The sequence below is a fragment of the Musca autumnalis genome, unplaced genomic scaffold, assembly GCF_047663935.1.
Source record: "Musca autumnalis isolate F117 unplaced genomic scaffold, ASM4766393v1 scaffold_3, whole genome shotgun sequence".
NCBI classification, from domain to species: Eukaryota; Metazoa; Arthropoda; class Insecta; order Diptera; family Muscidae; genus Musca; species Musca autumnalis.
In genome coordinates, this window is record NW_027411866.1 from 24,122,848 (window position 1) to 24,149,694 (window position 26,847).

The 26,847-nt window shown below is 32.1% G+C and overlaps 1 protein-coding gene across 16 annotated transcripts in view; it reads right to left on the reverse strand.

The window, feature by feature from the left end:
• Positions 1 to 26,847, reverse strand: part of LOC141399620 (ceramide synthase) — a 74,869-nt gene that overhangs the window by 7,773 nt on the left and 40,249 nt on the right. For all 16 annotated transcript variants that reach the window (XM_073978731.1, XM_073978734.1, XM_073978722.1 and 13 more), the window contains one exon: positions 41 to 560. In XM_073978731.1, coding sequence (XP_073834832.1) covers positions 41 to 560 — 520 coding nt within the window. The remainder of the gene's footprint in view (positions 1 to 40; positions 561 to 26,847) is intronic.

Consider the following 26,847-nt stretch of genomic DNA (forward strand, 5'->3'; position numbering starts at 1 on the left):
GCAACAACAACTCAAAGAATAACAACACATTCCAACTTACTGTGACCACCAAAAATCCCACTGTTCCCACAAAAATGTGATGGATCATCATAACGGGATGCGTTATCAGATATTTGAAGAAACCCAATTTGCCATTCTCGGGAATTTGTACTGTCTCCCCATCATAATCGTAGATTTCATCTTCATGGTGGCGTATGTGTTGCATATCATCGCCATTAGTATCGGCCGTCTCATCAAGCGCCACGAAACGTTGACCATTTGCCTTAAAAGTGCGTGCAATATGTTTATCATACAGTCCTCCATTTGATTGACCATTTGCCAGCGGCTTGGGTGTGAACGAGGCTGATGATGTCATTTTCATTAGCTTCAACTTATCGGCTATCTTTTGGGTATGCACTTGATACATGGACCATATATCATACATAAAATAGGCGGTGCCAAACCAACCATAGCCTTCCATAAGACAATGAGAGGCATAGACGAATGTTTTGCTGCATGTCGATTTGCAGACAATCAAACCGACCAGGAATGAAAATGTTGCTTGTATAGCGGATACAATTCTGGAAGGAGAAAGAACGAAAGATGATTAATGTGTGTGTCGACAATAAAAAGAATATTAACAGTAAATAATAAAAAAAATGATGACCTCCTTCAAGTCTTGTTGCAATAATTTAATTTTGCGCTTTTAGTATGATTTCACAATGATTTATCCTTTCGAGGACTTTAAACTGCGTAATTTTTATTTGGAATCACAAGTGTTTTATTCCAAATCAGTTATTTCTTGGCATTGACCTCCTAAAAATATGCTTTAAATTTTGCGTGTGTGTGCGGTTTATTGCCATGAAGAGTGCTGCCAAATAATTGTGGCAGAGTCAAATGAGTTGACATAAATTATGGGAGTTGAGTGGAAATTCAATGCGTTTTTGGCAAGAGTTTTAATTGCTTTTCCGTAAAGGCGATGGAGACATTTTTATAGAAGAAAATGTTGTTATCTACATAAAAAAAATGCTGCCGACATTGTTTCTCCACAGACAGTTTTTCGCTATAGAAATTTATTATCGATACCTTTTTGTTAAAGAAATGTTATCGACAACTTGTCTTTATAGAAAAGTTGTTATCGACAACTTTTCGTTATAGAAAAGTTGTTATCGACAACGTTTCGTTAAAGAAAAGTTGTTATCTTCAACTTTTCGTAATAGAAAAGTTGTTATCGACAATACTTCGTTACAGAAAAGTTGTTATCGACAATTTTCGTTATAGGAAAGTTGTTATCGACGAATTTTCGTTATAGGAAAGTTGTTATCGACAACTTTTCTTTATATAAAAGTTGTTATGGAGAACTATAAATCATAGAAAATTTGCTATCGATAACTTTTCATTATAGATAAGCCATTATCGACAACTTTTCATTAGAGAAACATTTTTATCCATAACTTTTCGTTATAAAAATTCGTTATCGACATCTTTTCGTTATATAAAAGTGGTTATCGACAACTTTTCTTTGTAGTAAAGTCGTTATCGATAACTGTTCTTTGTAAAAAATCTTTTTGTTATACAGAAGTTATTATTGACAACTTTTCGTTAGAGAAAAGTTATTATCGACAACTTTTCGTTATAGAAAAGTTTTTATCGATAAGTTTCGTTATATAAAAGTTGTTATCGACTATTTTTCGTTATTTAAAAGTTGTTATCGACAAATTTTCGTTATAGAAAAATTGTTATCGATAACTGTTCTTTGTAGAGAAGTTGTTATCGACTACCATTCCTTGTAGAGAATTTGTTATCGACATCTTTTCTTTGTAGAAAAGTTGTTATCGACAAATTTTCTTTATATAAACATTGTTATCGACAACTTTTCGTTATAGAATAGTTGTTATCGACAACTTTTCGTTATAGAAAAGTTCTTATCGACAACTTTTCGTTATAGAAAAGTTGTTATCGACAACTTTTCGTTATAGAAAAGTTGTTATCGACAACTTTTCGTTATAGAAAAGTTGTTATCGACAACTTTTCGTTATAGAAAAGTTGTTATCGACAACTTTTCTTTATAAAAATGTTGTTTTCGACAACTTTTCGTTATAGAAAAGTTGTTATCGACAACTTTTCGTTATAGAAAAGTTGTTATCGACAACTTTTCGTCATAGAAAAGTTGTTATCGACAGCTTTTCGTTATAGGAATGTTGTTATCGAAAACTTTTCGTTATAGAAAAGCTGTTATCGACAATTATTATCGACAACTTTTATTTGTATAAAAGTTATCGTCGATAACTCTTTATCTTTGAAGAAAAGTTGTATTGACATTTCGTTGTAGATAGGTTTCTATCGCCAATTTTTCTTTGTAGAAAATTTGTTATCGAAAAATTTTCTTCGTAGAATAGCTGTTGTGGAAAATTTATCATTTAGAAAAGTTGTTATCGACAACTTTTCTTTATAGAAAAGTTGTTATCGACAACTTTTCGTTACAGAAAAGTTATTATCGACAACTTTTCGTTATGGAAAAGTTGTTATTGAAAACTTTTCGTTATAGAAAAGTTGTTATCGACAACTTTTCGTTATAGAAAAGTTGTTATCGACAACTTTTCCTTATAGAAAAGTTGTTGTCGACAACTTTTCGTTATAGAAAAGTTGTTATCGACAAATTTTTGTTATAGAAAAGTTGTTATCGACAACTTTTCGTTATAGAAAAGTTGTTATCGACAACTTTTCGTTATAGAAAAGTTGTTACCGACAATTTGTCGTCATAGAAAAGTTGTTATCGACAGCTTATCGCTATAGGAAAGTTGTTATCGACGCCTTTTCGTTATAGAAAAGATGTTATCGAACACTTTGTTTATAGAAAAGTTGTTATCGACAACTTCTGGTAATAGAAAAGTTGTTATCGACAACTTTTGGTTATAGAAAAGTTGTTATCGAGAACTTTAAATCATAGAAAAGTTGCTATCGACATCTTTTCATTATAGATAAGCCGTTATCGACAACTTTTCATTATAGAAAAATTGTTATCCAAAACTTTTCGTTATAAAAAAAATACGTTATCGGCAACTTTTCTTTATAGTAAAGTCGTTATCGATAACTGTTCTTTGTAAAAAATCTTTTTGTAATACAAAAGTTATTATTGACAACTTTTCGTTATAGAAAAGTTATTATCGACAACTTCTCGTTATAGAAAAGTTATTATCGATAACTTCTCGTTATAGAAAAGTTATTATCGAAAAGTTTTCGTTATATGAAAGTTGTTATCGACATTTTTTCGTTATATAAAAGTTGTTATCGGAAAATTTTCTTTATGGAAAAATATTTATCGATAACTGTTCTTTGTAGACAGGTTGTTATCGACTACATTTCCTTGTAGAGAATTTGTTATCGACATATTTTCTTGGTAGAAAAGTTGTTATCGACAATTTTCTTTGTAAAAAAATTTGTTATCGACAACTTTCCTTTAAAGAAAAGCTGTTATCGACAATATTTCTTGGTAGAAAATCTGAAATCAATAGCTTTCCTCTATAGAAAATTGTTATCGACAACCTTTCGTTATAGAACTTTTTTTTTATCGACTTTTCATTATAGAATAGTTGTAATCGACAACTTTTTATTATAGAAAAGTCGTTATCGACAACGTTTTCCTTTTGTAGAGAGTTTGTTATCTACATCATTTCTTTATAGAAAAAATGTTATCGGCAACTTTTCTTTATAGAATTGTTATCGACAACTTTTCGTTATAGAAAGTTTGCTATGGGTGACTTTTCGTTATAGAAAGGCTGCTACCGACAACTTTTCTTAATAAAAAGTTGTTATCGAAAATTTTTGTTTATAGGAAAGTTGTTGTCGGCAACTTATGGCTGTGGAAAGGTTATCGGAAACTTTTAGTTGCGGAAAAGTTGTTATCGATAATTTTTCGTTGTGGAAAAGTTGTTATCGGCAACATTTCGTTATGGAAAAGTTCTAATCGATAACTTTTCGTTATAGAAAAGTTGTTATCGACAGCTTTTCGTTATAGAAATGTCGTAATCGACAACTTTTCGTTATAGAAGAGTTGTTATCGACAACTTTTCGTTATAGAAAAGTTGTTATCGAAAACTTTTCTTTATAGAAAAGTTGTTATCGACAACTTTTCCTTATAGACAAGTTGTTATCGACAACTTTTCGTTATAGAAAAGTCGTAATCGACAACTTTTCGTTATAGAAGAGTTGTTATCGACAACTTTTCGTTATAGAAAAGTTGTTATCGACAACTTTTCGTTATAGAAAAGTTGTTATCGCCAACTGTTCGCTATAGATAAGTTGTTATCGAAAAATTTTCTTTAAGGAAAATTGTTATCGATAACTTTTTCGTTATAGAAAAGTTGTTATCGATATTTTTCATTATAGAAGAGTTATCGATAACTTTTCTCTATATGAAACTTGTTATCGGCAACTTTTCGTTACAGAAAAATTCTTATCGATAACTTTTTGTGCTAAAAATATGTTATCGACACAACATCTCTTTAAGTTCTTATCCGCGGTTATCAAATTAAGTAAAAACGTGTCCCTTTTAAATTTTGCTGTAGGTTACTTTATTTTCGAAAAGAAAAAAGAACTTCTGACAAAAGAAGGTTTTGAAAAAATCTGCCAGAGTTTAAAGAAAGCAGATTTTTGCAAAAATTTCCAAAATTTTGATTCGACTGCACCCTCCTTCTTATCGCCTTCTTATCTTGCGTCCCATAAATGTGCAATCACTATCTCCACCCGAAGAACTTTTATAGCAAACTTTATGCTTGGGGCTGGCATCTCTGGCGGTTAAGCGTTTCTTTGCAGTGTAAAGGGCAGGATGAGGCTCCTTGCTGGGACAGCGGACCTTCATTGAAGTCTGACATTTACTGGCTGAGGCATATTTCGGCTTTGAACATTCTTTGGTGGACCACATTCTGAGGCGTTGCCTGCGGATGATGTCAATTTCTTTGCGATTGTATTTTGCCTTATTTAGATAGACTTGGGGATAGTTTTTGCGAATACCTTCCCAGTGTGAAGATTCTTTGTAACAATTTTCATGTCCTTTGAGAATGTCAACGGGAGCTCGGTAACATGCTGGAGCTGGTGGCCTATAGGGTATGTCACATTTTCCAAGTCGTATATATTGGCCCTTCTTTTGGCCATAGGTCTTGAGGCATTGCAGTTCATTGGCTCTGTAGCGTGGCAGGAGGGCATTGGCTGAGCTACAAACTGGTAGGAGCTTTGGTGGGCCATCGGTGGTGTCGGTATCACTAGTTTCAGCATCGGCATTGGGTTTCTTTTTGTTCCAATATTCGGCAGCGTGTTGGGAAGTTTTTGCACTGCTGTCTGAGTCATAGTGTGAGGAGGGTTTCTTGAGAATACCTCTGGGTTTTCTGTGCCTTCGAGGACTAGAATCCGATGAGAGATCATGAAAACGTGGTCGTGTATTAGAAAATCCAATGGGCGAGTGGCGTTCTCTGCGTCTCAGCTGGCGGCATGTGGGTTTGTCATCATGAAACTCAGGTTGTGTTTCAGGCCATGAAACCCACTTGGGTTTGGCATGTTCCCGAGGAACTCTTTTACGTTTCCAGCAAACACTATCAAACTTTTTCGACTGCTCTCCCTGTGGTATATATCTGGGTCTGAGACGGGGATAGCAGGTCTTGTCTTCTGGAAGTTTTTCCTCAACAACTGGACAGTTCTCATCTTGGACCCTATGACGTGGCATCATATCTGTGGGCATTTTTACTACTCTCATGCAGGAGAGTTTTCGTTTAGGGCTTTTCTTGGGGGCTTCGGTCATGGGGGTTTCATTGTGTTGCCCCAAAATATAGTTGCGGGGTTTTGGTGGCACTGGTGGGGGTGTTTTATGGGGTTTCTGTGCACATTTCTCAGGTAGTGGAGGTTCAATGTTTTGTCTCGATACTTTGGGTACAAAATACCGCGGCCTTAGGGAGCTACATGATTCCCTCATTTGTGTTACATCCGATTTGGTCCAAAGCTCTTGAACAGATTCTAGACTCCGTTGTGGGTGTAGTCGGGGCCTTAGATCAGGTTCATTTTCTACGGGGTGTACAATTGTTTCCGTTTCTTGTTCCCGACCAAAGGCATGGGCCTTTGGTTTATCTATTTTGCTGCAGGACTTTTGCTGTGTTAGGCTGGCATCTTCCCGGCACTTGAAGGGACATGTGGCTGGCTGACATGGCTCCGGTGGACACTGTTCATGTAACACAATCCTAGGTTGACTGCGGGCATAATGCATTAAACTTCTTTGAGAACCGCGATGGCAAAGATATGACTTATCCTCAGCCGGGTAAGTTTGATCCTCACTAGAAAACCACCACTTCTTTAGGAAACCCTTGTGAATTTTATGACGATCCATATGGGTATCGGGTTTTTGTTTCTCAGCCAAAATGGTAGAACTGGCACAATAGCAGGGCCTTACATCTTTACAGGGGGCAACATCTATCTTTTGTTCTTCCTGCGATTTCACCAGCCTCTTGGTATACTCCGCAGGCAAACAATACAGGCCATTCCTTTGCCTTTGTCGGGCATCATGCTGCTTCAAGAGTTCCAAAAACTCTGGCGACACATGCTTGACACTACTTGGCAACTGATAGGACGGTGTCAGACACGATGCCGAACGTATGGGCACCTTCAATTCCAAACAATTACTGGGCGGTGATTGAAATTGAAAGTTGGCATAATAACGACACTGGAACTCTTCCAACTGTTGCGGAGTCATGTTGCTAAGAGTTCTCTTGAGTTGGGTCATGCGTTTCTGCTGTCGATACCATTCTGTGGCACGATCTTCAATCAGGCAACTCGACTTGGTTGTGGCCAAGTAGAGATCTTGTCGTATGGCATCACACAGCTGCTTGTTACGACATTTACACTTCTGGCGAGGTTCATATTGCCACGGAGCAGCATAGATACCCTCTGGACGGCCATAATACTCTCCACCTCGGGCGGCAGATAAGATGCGGGAGGTAAGCTGGGTATAGCAGGAGGTATTTTTGAATTTATGCACAAAACGTTCATATTCGTGGGTGTAGGGTTGGCGCATGATGATGGCGGAACTTTGGAAGGATGTTTTTTTAGTTTTATTTACGAATAATTTGGAAAATTTTAATTTTTTTTAGAGGAAAATTGTTTAAGATTTTTTTTTTTGGAAAATATTTTAATTTTATTTTTGACACTAACCCAGTGTTGCCAACGATTAATAACCACTATTCATCACAGAAAAGTGGTCGATAACAACTTTTCTCTATACAAAAGTTATCGATAAAAAATGTTCTTTATAAAAAAGTTGTCGACAATAAATTTTCTCTATTGAAGAGTTGTCGATAACAGCATGTCTCTATAGAAAAGTTGTCCGTAACAACTTTATCTATAGAAAAGTTGTCGCTAAGTACTTTTCTCTATAGAAAAATTGTCGATAAGAACTTTTTCTATAGAAAAACTGTCGATAACAACTTTTCTCTATAAAAAAGTTGTCGATAACAACTTTTCTCTATAGAAAAATTGTCGATAACAACCTTTCTCTATAGAAATGTTATCGATAACAACTGTTCTCTAACGAAAAGTTGTCGATAACAACTTTTCTCTATAGAAAAGTTTTCGATAACAACTTTTCTCTATAGAAAAATTTTCGATAGCAACTTTTCTCTATAGAAAAACTTTCTATAACATCGTTTCTCTACAAAAGAGTTGTCGATAACAACTTTTCTCTATAGAAAAGTTGTCGATAACAACTTTTCTCTATAGAAAAGTTGTCGATAACAACTTTTCTCTATAGAAAAGTTGTCGATAACAACTTTTCTCTATAGAAAAATTGTCGATAACAACTTTTCTCTATAGAAATGTTGTCGATAACAACTGTTCTCTAAAGAAAAGTTGTCGATAACAACTGTTCTCTAAAGAACAGTTAACAACTTTTCTCTATAGAAAAGCTTTCGATAATAACTTTTTATAGCGAAAAGTTGTCGATAACAACTTTTTTATAACGAAAAGTTGTCGATAACAACTTTTCTATAACGAAAAGTTTTCGATAACAACTTTTCTATAACGAAAAATTATCGATAACAATTTTCCTTAAAGAAAATTTGTCGATAACAACTTATCTATAACGAACCGTTAACGATAAGAACTTTTCTATAACGAAAAGCTGTCGATAACAAGTTTTCTATAACGAAAAGTTGTCGATAACAACTTTTCTATAACGAAAAGTTGTCGATAACAACTTTTCTATAACGAAAAGTTGTCGATAACAACTTTTCTATAACGAAAAGTTGGCGATAACAACTTTTCTATAACGAAAAATTGTCGATAACAACTTTTCTATAACGAAAAATTGTCGATAACAACTTTTCTATAACGAAAAATTGTCGATAACAACTTTTCTATAACGAAAAATTGTCGATAACAACTTTTCTCTAAAGAAAAGAATTCGATAACAACTTTTCTCTATAGAAATGTTTTCGACAACAACTTTTCTCTATAAACAATTTGTCGATAACAACTTCTCTCTACAGAAAAGTTATCAATAACAACTTTTCCCATAGAAAATTTTTCGATAACAACTTAATTTATCGCCAAATAATAATCGACAAATTAATTTATCGGCAACAATGTTTCCTTATAGAAAATTTATCGATACTCACTTTCCTCGATAAAAAAGTTGTCGTTAAAAATTTTCCTTCATTGAAAAATTGTCGATAACCACTGTTCTTTGTGTAAAAGATATCGATAACAACTTTTATAGATAACTTTTCTACAAAGAACAGATAGAAATGTTGACAATAACGAAATTTCTTCATAGAAAATTAGTCGATAACAGCTTTTGTCAATTGAGAAAGTTTCGATAACAATTTATATCCATGAAAAATAATGACTTTTCATTAAAAAAAAATTTATATAACAATTTTCCTTATAGATAAGATGTCGATAAAAACTTTGTTCGTCAGAAAAGTTGTCGATAACACTTTTTCCCTATAAAAGTGTTGTCCGATAACAGTTTTTTTCATAGCGAAGCTATCGATAAGTGCTTTTCTTCATAGAAAAGTTGTCGATAAAGGCTTTCTTCAGAGATAACCCGTCGATAACAACATTGCTTTATGGATAAGTTGTCGATAACAACTTTTTTCTATAGAAAAGTTGCCGATAACAACATTTTTTTTAGAAAAGTTGTTATCGATTTCTTATCGACAACTTTTCTATCGACATATTTTCCATCGTCTTATCGACATATTTTCCATGAAAAATTCCCAATTACATGTTTGCTGATTGGAAGAATTACCGATAACGACTTTTCCTCATAGAAAAGTTGCCGATAACAAACTTTTCCCATAGAAACATTTCCGATAACATATTTTCTCCATGGACAAAATTACTGTTAAACATTTTTTACCCAGAAATCTTGTCGATAACCAATTTTCGATAACAGAATTTTCCTGTCGATAACAGCATGTCTCTACAGAAAATTTGTCGATAACAACTTTTCCCCATAAAAAAATTGTCGATAACAACTATTGTCCATAGAAATTTTTTCGGTAACAACTTTACTCAATTGGGATGTACCGATAACAATTTTTTCCATGAAAATGTTGTCGATAACTACTTTTCTTCTTTTTCTAATAGGAAAAATACTCATGGCAACCTTTGAAGCAAATAAAAGCTTTCACATTTTGAAACTTTTCATTTTCAATTCTATTTCAAAATTTCCTATTTTTGGTTCTGATTTCAAAATTTTTAATTCAACTCCCTTCGGAAAAATTCCAAACTCCATAAAAATGTGCAATAGTTGTCAAGCGGAATCTAGCTCGGGCTATTGGCAAAAGAAATGGTTAAATATTCCCTATACATGTATCGACTGTTCCATACGGGAGGTGTGCACTTCGTGTGGCAAACAATCACATCCTAATGACAAGCTAAGGAAGCCTACTGAACCGTGTCCTTTAAAGGACGACAATGGTGATTATTTGTGGTTTGGTCGCTGTAAAACAGATCGCAAAATTCCAAATCCTTTCACCGATCACTTGCGGGAACCTCAAGATCCTTGTCATCACTCGGGTGCTATGGGTGGCATGATAAAGAACGGAAACTGTACTCCAGGATATTTGAATTTTTTCCTCTTGTCACCAGGATGTGGAGCAAAAACTTGTTTCTATCAAGCCGAAATTGATGATCCTTTTGAAAGGGCCCGCATGGAGAATGTTGACCGGGGGCAGTTCATGATGCCATTTCTAAAGAATCGTTTGGAAAACAATATTGGAAATTGGTTTAGTTCATCTCGGGATGAGTATGGAAATCCTAAAGGCGATTGCTATATTGAATATCTGCAAGCTTCTCTAAGGCATCGGCCGCAGTTTCAGTCCAAAGTTGTGAAGGATTATGAAAAGTGTGACAAGAAGTGGTTGGATAGGTTTGAGCGTTTCTATCAGGGCATTGCTGGTAGCGATGTAAGTTAGAAAGCCCTGGAATCTGCAGAGCTAAGGAATATTATCAAAGATATTGTAATGCGTTCCGAAAACAAATAGAAAACCAGAAAATTTTGGAATTTTTTTTTTTGGGACGAGGGATATGTTAGCTGTGTTCCAGAACTAAAAAGTTTTTACAATTTTTACGACTTTTACACATTTTACTCGAAAAAGCGTTCCCGTACACAAAAAAGTTGTAAAATGTTCACTTCTCTTTAAACAAAAATGGCGCTGAATGACGCTCTCTTTAAAAACTTTTTACACGACAAATTTGGTCGAGTAAAAAAATAGTAACATGGTTGCCGGCGTCTGATTGGCTTATACGCCGACTTTGACATTTGTTCCAGTTTTTTGACGTATTTTCCATTTTTCCGTTCCCGAACTATTTCAAAAAACTTGTGTGTGATAACAAATTTTTTGCAGTTCTCTCTTTTACGAGTTTTACCATTAAAAAGTACGGGAACGAAGCTGTTATCTACACGACTTTTTATAGGAAAAAATCGTTATTCATTGTTATCGACAAATTTTTCATAGATAGAAGTTATCGACAGCTTCTCTATATATAGAACTGTTTTTATAACAATCCATAAAAAAGGTTGTTATCGGAGAATTTTCTGTTGAGCAAAGTTTTTGAGACAGCTTTGCCAAGCAGAAAAGTTGTCATCGACAATTTTTTGTGGACTAAAATCGACAATATTTGCAGTTCTGGAACAGACCAACAAGTATGAAAAAACAGTTATCGACAAATTTCCTATGTAGAAAAGTTGTTCTCGTTAACGTTTTAATGAAGAATTGTTTTTGTTATCGACAAATTTTCTATGGAGAAAAGTTGTTATCGACTACTTTTTTTAAAAAAAAAAGAAGTTGTTACCGACAACTTTTCTATTGAGAAAAGTTATAATCAATAACTTTTATATGAATAAACGTTATTATCGACTACTTTTCTATGAAAAGTTATTACCGACAACTTTTCTGTGTAGAAAAGATACTATCGATAACTCTTCTCTATAGAGAAAATTTATTTATCATAACTTCTCTAAAGAGAAAATTTAATATCGATAACATTTCTATAGTGAACATTTATTATCGATAACTTTTATATAGAAAAAATTAATTATCGATAACTTTTCTATGGGGAAATGTTGTTATCGATAACTTTTCGATGGGGAAAATCTATTATCGACAACTCTTCGATGGAGAGAAGTTATTATCGATAACGTTTCTACGGAGAAAAGTTGTTATCGCAACCTTTCCATGGAGAAAAGTTATAATCGATAACGTTTCTATACAGAAAATGTATTACTGATTGTATTTATTTAGTGATAATTTTTTATCGATAACTTTTTCTATGGAGAAAATGTATTATCGATAGTATTCTATATTGAAAATTATTTATCGATAACTATCCTATGGAGAAAAGTTATTATTGACAGCTTTTCTATGGAAAATAGTTATTATCGATAACTTTTCTATGGAGAAAAGTTATTATCGATAACTTTTCTACGCCGAAATGTTGTTATCGACAAATTTTTCTAGGCAAAAAAGTTGTTATCGGCAAATTTTTTATGGAGATAAGTTGTTATCGTCAACTTTTCTATGGAGAAAAGTTGTTATCGATAACTTTACTATGGAGAAAAGTTGTTATCGACAACTTTTCTATGAAGAAAACTTGGTATCGACAACTTTTCTATGAAGAAAACTTGGTATCGATAACTTTTGTATGAATAAAAATTATTATCGACAACTTTTCTGTGCAGAAAAGTTTTTATCGACAACTTTTCTATGGAGAAACATTTTTATCGTTAACTTTTCTATGGGGAAAAGTTGTTATTGACGAATTCTGTGGAGAGAAAATAAAATCGATAACTTTTCTATAGAGAAAAGTTATTATCGATATCTTTTCTATGGAGAGAAGTTATTATCGTTAATTTTTCTATGGAGAAAAGTTTTTTTTGTATGAAGAGAAATTATTATCGACAACTTTTCTGAACAGAAAAGTTTTTATCGACAACTTTTCTGTGCAGAAAAGCTTTTATCGACAACTTTTCTATGGATAAACATTTTTATCGTCAACTTTTCTATGGAGAAAAGTTGTTATTGACGAATTCTGTGGAGAGAAAATAAAATCGATAACTTTTCTATAGAGAAAAGTTATTATCGATAACTTTTCTATGGAGAAAAGTTATTATCGATAAATTTTCTATGTAGAAAAGTTATTATCGATAACTTTTTTATGGAGAAAGGTTATTATCGATAACTTTTCAATGATGAAATATTGTTATCGATAACTTTTTATGGAGAAATGTTATTATCGATAACTTTTGTATAGAGAATATTTATTACAGAAACTTTTCTATGGAGAAAAGTTATTATCGATAACTTTTGTATAGAGAATATTTATTACAGAAATCTTTTTTATGTAGAAAAGTTGTTATCGACAACTTTTCTATGCAGAAAAGCTGCTGTCGACAACTTTTTTAAGTAGAAAAGTTGTTATCGAAAACTTTATGTAGAAAAGTTTTTATCGATAACTTTTCTATGGAGAAAAGTTGTTATCGACAACTTTTTCTATGGAGAAAAAGTTTTTTTGTATGGAAAGAAATTATTATCGACAACTTTTCTGTGCAGAAAAGTTTTTATCGACAACTTTTCTATGGATAAACATTTTTATCGTCAACTTTTCTATGGAGAAAAGTTGTTATTGACGAATTCTGTGGAGAGAAAATAATAATAAAAAAGTTGTTATCGACAACTTTTCTATGAAGAAAACTTGTATAGACAACTCTTCTATGGAGAAAAGTTGGTATCGACAACTTTTCTATAAAGTAGAGTTGTTGTCCACAACTTTTCTATGCAGAAAAGTTGTTATCGGCAATTTTTTTATGGAGAAAAGTTGTTATCGACAACTTTTCTATGGACAAAAGTTATTATCGATATGAAGAGAAATTATTATCGACAACTTTTCTGTGCAGAAAAGTTTTTATCGACAACTTTTCTGTGCAGAAAAGCTTTTATCGACAACTTTTCTATGGATAAACATTTTTATCGTCAACTTTTCTATGGAGAAAAGTTGTCATTGACGAATTCTGTGGAGAGAACATGATATCGATAACTTTTCTATAGAGAAAATGTATTATCGATAACTTTTCTATGGAGAAAAGTTATTATCGATAGCTTTTTTATGGAGAAAGATTATAATCGATAACTTTTCTATGGAGAAAAGTTATTATACATAACTTTTCTATGATGAAATATTGTTATCGATAACTTTTCTATGGAGAAAAATTATTATCGATAACTTTTCTATAGAGAATAGTTATTACAGAAATCTTTTTTATGTAGAAAAGTTGTTATCGACAACTTTACTATGTAGAAAAGTTGTGTCCGACAACTTTTCTATGCAGAAAAGCTGCTGTCGACAACTTTTTTAAGTAGTTCTATGGAGAAAAGTTGTTATCGACAACTTTTCTATTGAGAAAAATTTTTTTTGTATGAAAAGAAATTATTATCGACAAGTTTTCTGTGCAGAAAAGTTTTTATCGACAACTTTTCTATGGATAAACATTTTTATCGTCAACTTTTTTATGGAGAAAAGTTGTTATTGTCGAATTCTGTGGAGAGAAATTAATATCGATAACTTTTCTATAGATAAAAGTTATTATCGATAACTTTTCTATGGAGAAAAGTTATTATCGATAACTTTTCTATGGAGAAAAGTTGTTATCGACAACATTTCTATGGAGAAAAAGTTTTTTGTATGAAAAGAAATTATTATTGACAACTTTTCTGTGCAGAAAAGTTTTTATCGACAACTTTTCTATGGAGAAAAGTTTTTATCGACAACTTTTCTATGGAGAAAAGTTGTTATCGACAACTTTTCTATGGAGAAAAGTTGTCATCGACAACTTTTCTATGGAGAAAAGTTGTTATCGACAACTTTTCTATGGAGAAAAGTTGTTATCGACAATTTTTCTATGGAAAAAAGTTGTTATTGACAACATTTCTATGGAGAAAAAGTTTTTTTTGTATGAAAAGAAATTATTATCGACAACTTTTCTATAAGAAAAAGTTATTATCGATAGCTTTTCTATGGAGAAAAGTTATTATCGATAACTTTTCTATGTAGAAAAGTTATTATCGATAACTTTTTTATGGAGAAAGGTTATAATCGACAACTTTTCTATGGAGAAAAGTTATTATCGATAACTTTTCTATGATGAAATATTGTTATCGACAATTTTTCTATGAAGAAAAGTTATTATCGATAACTTTTCTATAGAGAATAGTTATTACAGAAATCTTTTTTATGTAGAAAAGTTGTTATCGACAACTTTTCTATGGAGGAGAGTTGTTATCGACAATTTTTCTATGTAGAAAAGTTGTTATCGACAACTTTTCTATGGAGAACAGTTGTTGTCGACAAATTATTCATAGAGAAAAGTTGTCGATAGCAACTGGTATTGAATGCTTTTTGCTAAAGGTAGTACTCCTTTTCAGAAAACTGTCAAAATTTTTGTAAACAAAATTTAAAATTCAGTTCAAAACTCTTCCTAATTTCTACCTATTGGACACTTCACTTTTAGTGAGGAAATGTGCTTGGCGGCGACCAGTGGCTATTGGGATCAACAATGGATGAGCATACCATGCTCGGGCATAGAAAAACCAATCGAGAAGATTGTCCACAAATGTCAACCTCCCAACAATGATGAATATTTATGGTATGGTCGTTGTAATTATGGCCAAACGAAATCGAATCGTTTCAATCGCCACTTGAAACCCCGGTGTCAAAAGAATCGTGGAAGGCTTAATGATATGATTAGCGGCACCACTTGTACTCCAGACTTCTTGAAAGTTTTTCTACTCTCACAAGACTTAAGTGCGAAGCGCTGTGAATACAAAGTCATTAGTGATGATGATCCATTCCAGAGAAATAGGACACAAGGCATTGGGCGAGGTGGAAGATCTGGTGGCAAAGGAGTGCCCCTAATGGGTTTGCAGGAAATGCAAAATGCCCGAAATTGGCGGGATTTAATGGAAGAGAAACGAAAAGCCCAATTGCTGATGGGAAAACCAAAACAATCCAAGGATTATTCGAGAAAACTAAAGAAACTGAAATGGTTTGATGAGCTGGAAAAGTTATACAATAGTCTGGGCCAAGAGGAGGCAAAGAAGATACTGCAGGACGAAAATCCCTTGGAGAATGTTAGTAAACAAAAACATGACGAGGATGATATGCAAAGGATGCCCTTTAAAAGAGTCTTACCCAAGAAACCCGAACCCATACCTCATCCCAATCGGAAGCAAAAACATCATCACGAACGAAAACGAAATCAACGAAACTCTGAAGACAGCTATGAACAGGAGGATTATCTCCTAATACCCCTCAAAGCCAAAGGGGTTTTTCATGAACCCTATGATAAGGAGAAACCTTGGACCTATGCTGAGGGTGTTATAAAATTACCAAGTAATTTCCAACTTAACACTTTGAACATGGCTCCAAGTGCGGAATCTTCATCGCAAAGTTTTCTTTTCAACTCTGAATTGCAAACTGATCGTCCACCACGTCTAAGGCCCTCAGAGGGTTTTCGTCACTTTGCCACCAAGGCAGGAGGCAAAGAAGGTCTAGAGAATTTCATTGCCACCGCATCAAAACCAAATTATCCGCCCAAAAGACCATATTTCCCGGGTGTTGATTTGCGGGACCCCAAGACAATTTATGAAGAATATTTACAGCAAGTGGTGCCACTGAAGCAACAACAACTTTTGCTGTCCGCCATGAAGAGCAGTGAAAGTTTGCAACGCAGCCGATCCCAAAAAAGTTTGCTTAGCCTTAAAAGGAAGCGATAAATGTGTGGAATTTTAGAAGAAAGTCTCCAAAGAAATTTATCGATAAGAAGAATGGTTTGTTCCGGAACTACAAGAATCTACTAATTTTTACTATTTTTCCGATAACAAAGGAAAAAATGTTGTCAGGGTAAAAATTGTAGCTTCTTGCAGGTTCTGGAACAGAGCAGAAATTTCTTTTGGGAGTTTTTTTTTCTAAAAGGATGTCTCTAAAAATTATCATTAGTTATGGCCTACTTCAGCGAAGAGGATCTAACTAAGGATACCTTTTAGAGGTTAGGAATTTGGATCTGACTTTCCTTATTCTTGGTTTAATAAAATTGCCTTTAAATATTTTCATTTTTATATCATAAATCAAATATTTGTGACGAAAAACAGTCGTAGATTCTTGCAGTTCTGGAACATGCCAAATATTTCCGTATACAAAATATGCCGATAACAATTTTTTTGAGGTAAAAGATTGCCGATAACAACATTTGGTCTGTTCCAGTACTGCAAGAATCTACTAATTTTTACTATTTTTTCCGATAACATAAAGGAAAAAATGTTATCGTAGTAAAAAATAGTAGCTTCTTGCAGGTTCTGGAACACAGCAATTTATATATAGAAAAGTTATCGATAACAATATGTCTATATAGGAAAGTTGTCGATAACATTTCTATAAAGAAAATTTGTTGCTAACAGCATTTTCAAACAGGAAATTTGTCGATAACAACATTTCTGTATAGAAAAACTGTCGATAACAACTGGTGTGTTCTAGAACCTGCAAGAAGCTACTATTTTTTACTACGATAACATTTTTTCCTTTATGTTATCGGAAAAAATAGTAAAAATTAGTAGATTCTTGCAGTACTGGAACAGACCAAAAATTTATATATAAAAAATTGCAGATAATAAAATTTCTGTATATAAAAGTTATAGGTAACAACTTTTCTCTATAGGAAAGTTGCCGATAAAAATATTCCTCTATAGGAAAGTTTTCGATAACAACATGTCTATATAAAAAATTTGCCGTTTACAACATTTTCGATTAAAAACTTTTATGTATGGAAAAACTGTCGATAACATTTATATACAAAAAATTGCCGATAACAGAAAAGTAATCGATACCAACATTCTCATAAAAATTTGCGTATAACAACATTACTATTAGTCTGTTCCAGAACTGCAAGAATCAACTAATTTTTGCTACTACTAATTTTTACAGGTTCTGGAACATAGCATATGTAGAAAAGTTATCGATAACAATAGTCATATATCAAACTGTTGCCGACTACAGCATTACCATATAGAAAAGTTATCGATAACAATATTTCTATGGAGACAAGTTGTTCATGTAGAAAAGTTGTTCTCGATAACTTTCTATGTAGAAAAGTTGTTATCGACAATTGTTATCGACAACTTTTCTATGTAGAAAATTTGTTATCGTCAATTTTTCTATGTAGAAAAATTTGTTATCGGCAGCTTTTCTATGTTGACAAGTTGTTATCGACAACTTTTCTATGTTAAAAAGTTGTTATCGACAAATTTCCTATGTAGAAAAGTTTATATCGACATTTTTCCTATGTGGAAAAATTTTTTATCGACAATTTTTCTATGTAAAGGAGTTGTGATTGACAACAAAATTTGTTATCGAATACTTTTCTATGTTGAAAAGTTGTTATCGAAAAATTTTCTTTGTAGATAACTTATTATCGACAACTTTTCTATGTTGAAAAGTTGTTATAGACAAATTTTTATGTAGAAAAGTTGTTATCGACAACTCTTCTATTTGAAAAAGTTGTTATCGGCAACTTTTCTATGTAGAAAAGTTATTATCGACCATTTCTATGTAGAAAAGTTTGTTATCGAATACTTTTCTATGTTGAAAAGTTGTTATCGACAACATTTTTCCTATGTGGACAACTATGTGGACAACTTATCGACAACTTTTCTATGTTGAAAAGGGATTAACAACAACTCTTCTATGTAGAAAAGTTGTTATCGCCAATTTTTTATGTAGAAAAATTTGTTATCGGCAAGTTTTCTATGTAGAAAAGTTGCTATCGGCTACTTTTCTATGTAGAAAAGTTATTATCGACCATTTTTTTTATGTAGAAATATTTGTTATCGGAAATTTTTCTATGCAGAAAAGTTATAATCGACAACTTTTCTTTGTAGATAAGTTGTTATCGGCAACTTTTCTATGTTGAAAAGTTGTTATCGACAATTTTTCTATGTAAAAGAGTTGTGGTTGACAACAAAATTTGTTAGTTGTTATAGACAAATTTTTATGTAGAAAACTTGTTATCGACAACTCTTCTATTTAGAAAAGTTGTTATCGGCTACTTTTCTATGTAGAAAAGTTGTTATCGACAATTTTTCTATGTAAAAGAGTTGTGGTTGACAACAAAATTTGTTATCGACAACTTACCTATGTTGACAAGTTGTTATCGACAACTTCTCTATGTAGAAAATTTGTTATCGACAATTTTTCTATGTAGAAAAATTTGTTATCGGAAGCTTTTCTATGTTGACAAGTTGTTATCGACAACTTTTCTATGTTAAAAAGTTGTTATCGACAAATTTCCTATGTAGAAAAGTTGTTATCGACAATTTTTCTATGTAAAGGAGTTGTGATTGACAACAAAATTTGTTATCGAATACTTTTCTATGTTGAAAAGTTGTTATCGAAAAATTTTCTTTGTAGATAACTTATTATCGACAACTTTTCTATGTTGAAAAGTTGTTATAGACAAATTTTTATGTAGAAAAGTTGTTATCGACAACTCTTCTATTTGAAAAAGTTGTTATCGGCAACTTTTCTATGTAGAAAAGTTATTATCGACCATTTTTTATGTAGAAAAGTTTGTTATCGGAAATTTTTCTATGCAGAAAAGTTATTATCGACAACTTTTCTTTGTAGAAAAGTTGTTATCGAAAACTTTTCTATGTTGAAAAGTTATTAACAACAACTCCTCTATGTAGAAAAGTTGTTATCGACAATTTTTTTATGTAGAAAAAGTTGTTATCGGCAACTTTTCTGTTTAGAAAAATTGTTATCGGCTACTTTTCTATGTAGAAAAGTTGTTATCGACAACTTTCCTATGTAGAAAAATTTGTAATCGACAATTTTTCTATGTAAAAGAGTTGTGATTGACAACAAACTTTGTTATCGAATACTTTTCTATGTTGAAAAGTTGTTATCGACAACTTTTCTGTGTAGATAACTTATTATCGACAACTTTTCTATGCAGAAAAGTTGTTATCGACAACTTTTCTTTGTAGATAAGTTGTTATCGACAACTTTTCTATGTTGAAAAGTTGTTAACAACAACTCTTCTATGTAGAAAAGTTGTTATCGACAACTCTTCTATGTAGAAAAGTTGTTATCGGCAACATTTCTATGCAGAAAAGTTATTATCGACAACTTTTCTTTGTAGATAAGTTGTTATCGACAACTTTTCTATGTTGAAAAGTTATTAACAACTCCTCTATGTAGAAAAGTTGTTATCGACAATTTTCTTTATGTAGAAAAGTTGTTATCGGCAGCTTTTCTGTGCAGAAAAATTGTTATCGGCTACTTTTCTATGTAGAAAAGTTGTTATCGACAACTTTCCTATGTAGAAAAATTTGTTATCGACAATTTTTCTATGTAAAAGAGTTGTGATTGACAACAAAATTTGTTATCGAATACTTTTCTATGTTGAAAAGTTGTTATCGACAACTTTTCTGTGCAGGTAGCTTATTATCGACAACTTTTCTATGCAGAAAAGTTATTATCGACAACTTTACTTTGTAGATAAGTTGTTATCGACAACTTTTCTATGTTGAAAAGTTGTTAACAACAACTCTTCTATGTAAAAAAGTTGTTATCGACAACTCTTCTATGTAGAAAAATTGTTATCGACAACTCTTCTATGTAGAGAAGTTATCGACAACTCTTCTATGTAGAAAAGTTGTTATCGACAATTTTTATGTAGGAAAATTTGTTATCGGAAACTTTTCTGTGCAGAAAAGTTGTTATCGACAACTTTTCTTTGTAGATAAGTTGTTATCGACAACTTTTCTATGTTAAAAAGTTGTTAACAACAACTCTTCTATGTAGAAAAGTTGTTATCGACAACTCTTCTAGGTAGAAAAGTTGTTATCGACAACTCTTCTATGTAGAATAGTTGTTATCGACAACTTTCCTATGTAGTAAAATTTGTTATCGACAATTTCTCTATGTAAAAGAGTTGTGATTGACAACAAAATTTGTTATCGAATACTTTTCTATGTTGAAAAGTTGTTATCGACCACTTTTCTGTGTAGATAGCTTATTATCGGCAACTTTTCTATGCAGAAAAGTTATTATCGCCAACTTTTCTTTGTAGATAAGTTTTATCGACAACTTTTCTTTGTTGAAAAGTTGTTAACAACAACTCTTCTATGTAGAAAAGTTGTTATCGACAACTCTTCTATGTAGAAAAGTTGTTATCGACAACTCTTCTATGTAGAGAAGTTGTTATCGACAACTTTTCTATGTTGAAAAGTTGTTATCGACAACTGTTCTATGTAGAGAAGTTGTTATCGACAATTTTCCAATGCAGGAAAGTTGTTATCGACAATTTTTTTATGTTAAAAAAAGTTTTATGTTAGAAAAGTTGTTATCGACAAGTTTTCTATATAGAAAAGTTGTTATCGACAACTTTTCTATGTAGAAAAGTTTTTATCGACAACTTTTCTATGTAGAAAAGTTGTTATCGACAACTTTTCAATGTAGAAAAGTTGTTATCGACAACTTTTCTATGTAGAAAAGTTTTTATCGACAACTTTTCTATGTAGAAAAGTTTTTATCAACAACTTTTCTATGTAGAAAAGTTGTTATCGACAATTTTTCTATGTAGAAAAGTTGTTATCGACAACTTTTCTATGTAGAAAAGTTGTTATCGACAACTTTTCTATGTAGAAAAGTTGTTATCGACAACTTTTCTATGTAGAAAAGTTGTTATCGACAACTTTTCTATGTAGAAAAGTTGTTATCGACAACTTTTCTATGTAGAAAAGTTGTTATCGACAACTTTTCTATGTAGAAAAGTTGTTATCGACAACTTTTCTATGTAGAAAAGTTGTTATCGACAACTTTTCTATGTAGAAAAGTTGTTATCGACAACTTTTCTATGTAGAAAAGTTGTTATCGATAACGTTCCAATGCAGGAAAGTTGTTATAGACAAATTTTCCATATAGAAAAGTAATTATCGACAATTTTAATGTAGAAAAATTAGTTATCGGCAACTTTTCTATGCAGAAAAGTCGTTATCGACAACGTTCCAATGCAGGAAAGTTGTTATCGACAACTTTTCGATGTAGAAAAGTTGTTATCGACAATTTTTTCATGTAGAAAATATGTTATCGGCTACTTTCTATGCAGAAAAGTTGTTATCGACAACTTTTCTATGTAGAAAAGTTATTATCGACAATGTTTTATGTAGAAAAATTTGTTATCGGCAACTTTTCTATGTAGAAAAGTTATTATCGACAATTTTTTATGTAGAAAAATATGTTATCGGCAACTTTCTATGCAGAAAAGTTGTTATCGACAAAATTTTTAATCGAAAACTTTTCTATGTAGAAAAGTTGTTATCGACATTTTTCCTACGTAGAAAAGTTTGTTATCGACAATTTTTCTATGTAAAAGAGTTGTAATTGAGACAAAATTTTTTATCGACAACTTTTCTATGTAGAAAAGTTGTTAGCAACAACTCTTCTATGTGTAATAGTTATTATCGGCAACTCTTCTATATAGAAAATTGGTTATCGGCAACTTTTCTATGTAGAAAAGTAGTTATCGACAACTTTCCTATGTAGAAAAGTTGTTACCGACAATTTTTCTATGCAGAAAAATTTGTTATCGACAATTTGTCTATGTAGAAAAGTTGTGATTGACAAACAAATTTGATATCGAAATCTTTTCTATGTAGAAATGTTTTTAACGACAACTTCTCTGTGTACATTGAACAACTTTTCTGCGATTGAAATTTTTGCCAGTGTACTGAACAAACATTTCTTTTTTTCTTTCGATCTTTTTTTCAAAATTCTTTTGGTTTATTCTTCAAAATTTCAACATCCTTTAGCGGAAAATGTTTGCCAATCCCACAGCCCAAATAATCCAATCTACTAAGCAAATAGAAGCCAACGACATTCCTTTGTGTTCCGTTAAATTGTGCCGTTATAAGCAATGTCATAAATCATCAACCCCAAAAAATTCTTCCAATGCCTTGGACAACTATTGGTCCCACTTCTTAAAATCTCAAGAACAGACCACAGCCAATTATTTGTATAAAATGCAAATCTTCGGTCTAAATGTGGATCCCACTTTGGTGAAAAGGGAACCTTTCCCCCCGGAAATGATTCGACAAAGATTGACGACAATGCCTCTTGTGGGAGGCCTCCACAAAGAAGATATGTTTTATTTGCTCAGCTTCATATTGAATATTTTGCATTTGGATGTTGAAAAACAAAAAGAACTCATGGAAAATCTGCAGGAACGCGACATCTTGAATGTGGAAATATTAAATTATTTACGGATTATTGCCAAGTTGCCGAACGCCGGAGTTGAGTCGACGAAATTAGAGAATTTCCTTCGCTTATGTCAAGAGATAGAAGGTCGTGCCTCAACTTATTGTAATCGAAATTATTTCAATCCTCAAAGGTTGTTCATCAAGTCCGCCAATGGTGAAATGGATCCCTACGAACTCAACTATTTGAAAGTTCTTATGGATACCAAGGACGAGCTAACATCCGATCAGTATTCCTATCTCTTAAACTTTGTGGAAATGTTGAGAGAAATGACTTGTGTGGTGCGTTGCAAATATTTGAAAGTCTTGCACGATAAGCAGATCTTACCGTCATCTTGTTTCCTCGATTTGGTTGCACACCTTCGAAAGAAGACCACCAAAAGCATTCAGCTTGGAAAACTTCAAACTCTTCTCAATGAATTGGAAATACTTATGGATATACAACCATGTTTCCCCACGGCCAAGGTGGTGCCAATGAAAATCCCAGAGGTACGGATTGTCATCGACATACGTAGGATAAAGAAGGCCATTAAAGCCCTCATAAAGGGTGGCGTACCAAATATAATACACATTGTGGATTTGAACAAGTTCTTAAAGGATCTTCTACTACTGCGGATGGATCATATCGACCAGACTTTAATGCAATTGAAGAATATGCATCTGCTATCGCAGGAAGAATTAAAATTTGTATATCAACTTATGACCAAGGAATCGCTAGAAGGTTATACATCGCAACAAATGGAATTGTTGATGAAATCATTTCAAAAAGTGGCCTCTACACCGCCAATTTCGAATCCCATACCGCCAGTACTGTGTGTACCTTCGCTTAAGGGTCCGATGCCAATTTTAGTTAATTATAAATAAAAAATAGATACATCTTTCAGATTTGTTTAAATTTTATTAATTTGCGATAGCAATTTTTTAGAGAGAAATGTATTCGATAACAACTTTTCTATGACGAAAAGTTATCTAGAACAACTTCTCCACAACGAGATGGTTTCGATAACAACTTTTCTACAACGAAAAGCTTTCGATAACAACTTTTCTGCAAAGAGAATTTGTAAATAATTTTTCCACAATGAAAAGTTGTCGATAACAACTATACCATCATTAAAAGTTACAGTTAACAAAATTTCTGTACTGAAAAGCTGTCGATAACAACGAAAAGTTTCAATAACAACTTTTCTATAACGAAAAGTTGTCGGTAACAAATTTCCTATAACAAAAAGCAATCGGTAGCAGTTTTTTATACGGAAAAATTGTCGATAACGGCTTTTCTATAACAAAATCAGTCGATAACAGCTATTCCTTTGCATAAAGTTGTCGATAATAACATTTCTATAATTAAAAGCTTTCGATAGCAGCTTTTCTATATCAAAAAATTGTCGATAACAACTTTTCTATAACGAAAAGTATTCGATAACATTTTTTTCTATAACGAAAAGTTTTCGATAACAACTTTTCTACAACGAAAAGCTGTCAATAACGACTTTTCTACAACGAAAATTTGTAAGTGACAATTGTTTACAACGAAAAGTTGTCGATAACATGTATTTTACATAACGAAAAGTTACAGATTACAAGATTTCTGTACTGAAAAGTTGTCGATAACAACTTTTCCATAAGGAAAAGCTTTCGATAACAACTTTTCTATAACGAAAACAATTTGTCTATAACGAAAAGTTGTCGATAATAACTTCAATATTACGAAAAGTTGTCGATAACAACTTTTCTATAACGAAAAGTATTCGATAACATTTTTTCTATAACGATAAGTTGTCGATAACAACTTTTCTATAAATAAAACTAGTCGGTAACAACATTTCTTTAACGAAAAATTGTCGATAGCCACTTTTCTATAATAAAAGGTTGTCGATAACAACTTTAGTACAAGGATAAAATAGTCGATAACAACTTTTTTATAACAAAAAGTTTTCGATAACAACCTTTGGCAACGAAGAGTTTTCGATACAAACTTTTCTACAACGAAAAGTTGTCGATAACAGCTTTTCTACAATGAAAATTTATCGATATCAAATTTTCTATAACGAAAAGTTGTCGATAACAACTTTTCTATAAAGAAAATTTTTCGATAAACCTTTTCTATAACAAAAAGCAGTCGATAGCAGCTTTTCTACAACGAAAAGTTGTCGATAAAAACTTTTCTTTGAGGAAAAGTTGTCTACAGCAACATTTCTATAATGAAAAGTTGTCGATAAAAACTTTTCTACAACGAAAAGTTGTCGATAAGTTGTTAATAATAACTTTTGTGTAGCGATAATTGTCGATAACCACTTAAATGTAAAGAAAAGTTTTCGACGACAACTCTTCTTTAAAGAAAAGTTGTCGATAACAACCTTTCTATATCGAAAAGTTGTCGAAAATAAGCTTTCTGTATCAAAATGTTGTCGATAACAACTTTTCTACAACGAAAAATTATCGAAAACAACTATTCTATAACGGAAAGTTGTCGAAAACAACTTATCTATAACAAACAGTTGTCGATAACAACATTTCTATAATCTTAAGTTGTAGGTAACAACATTTCTATAAACAAAAGTTGTCAATAACAACTTTTCTAAAACTTTCGATAGCCATTTTTCTATAAGGAAAAGTAATAGATAACAACATTTCTATAACAATAACAATTATCTACAAAGAAAATTTTTCGATGACAATTTTTCTATAACAAAAAGTTTTCGATAACAATTTTCTAAAAGTAAAAGTTTTCGATAGCAACTTTTCTATTAGGAAAAATTGTAGATAACAAGTTTTCTTTAAGAAAAAGTAGTCGATAACAACTTTCTATAAAGAACAATTTTCGATAACAATTTTTCTATAACGAAAAGTTGCCGATAAACACTTTTCTAAAACTAAAAGTTTTCGATAACAACTTTTCTATAACGAAAAGTTTTCGATAACAACTTTCCGATAAGGAAAAGTTGTCGATAGCAACTTTTTTTATAAGTTGTAGATAACAACTTTTCTATAACGAAAAGATGTCGACAACAGCTTTAGTACAAGGAAAAAATAGTCGATAACAACTTTTCTATAACGAAAATTTGTCGATAACAACATTTCTATAACGAAAATTTGTCGATAACAGCTTTTCTTTAACGAAAATTTGTCGATAACAACTTTTCTATAACGAAAATTTGTCGATAACAACTTTTCTATAACGAAAATTTGTAGATAACAACTTTTCTATAACGAAAAGTTGTCGATAACAACTTTTCTATAACGAAAAGTTGTCGATAACAACTTTTCCATAACGAAAAGTTGTCGATAACAACTTTTCTATAACGAAAAGTTGTCGATAACAACTTTTCTATAACGAAAAGTTGTCGATAACAACTTTTCTATAACGAAAAGTTGTCGTTAACAACTTTTCTATAACGAAAAGTTGTCGATAACAACTTCTCTATAATGAAAAGTTGTCGATAACAACTTTTCTATAACGAAAAGTTGTCGATAACAACTTTTCTATAACGAAAATTTGTCGATAACAACTTTTCTATAACGAAAAGTTGTCGATAACAACTTTTCTATAACGAAAAGTTGTCGATAACAACTTTTCTATAACGAAAAGGAAAAAATAGTCGATAACAACTTTCCCACAACGAAAAGTTGTCGATAACAACTTCAATGTAACGAAAAGTTTCCGACAACAACTCTTCTTTAAAGAAAAGTTGTCGATAACAACTTTTCTATATCGAAAAGATGTCGATAACAACTTCTCTACAACGAATAGTTTTCGATTACAACTTTTCTACAACTACAACTTTTCTATAAAGGAAAAAAATAGTCGATAACAACTTTTCCACAACGATAAGTTGTCGATAACAACTACAATGTAACGAAAAGTTTTCGACAACAACTGTTCTTTAAATTTCTATATCGAAAAGTTGTCGATAACAACTTTTCTATAACGAAAAGTCGTCAATAACAACTTTTCCATAACGAAAAGTTGTCGATAACAACTTTTCTACAACGAAAGGTTGTCGGTAACAACTTT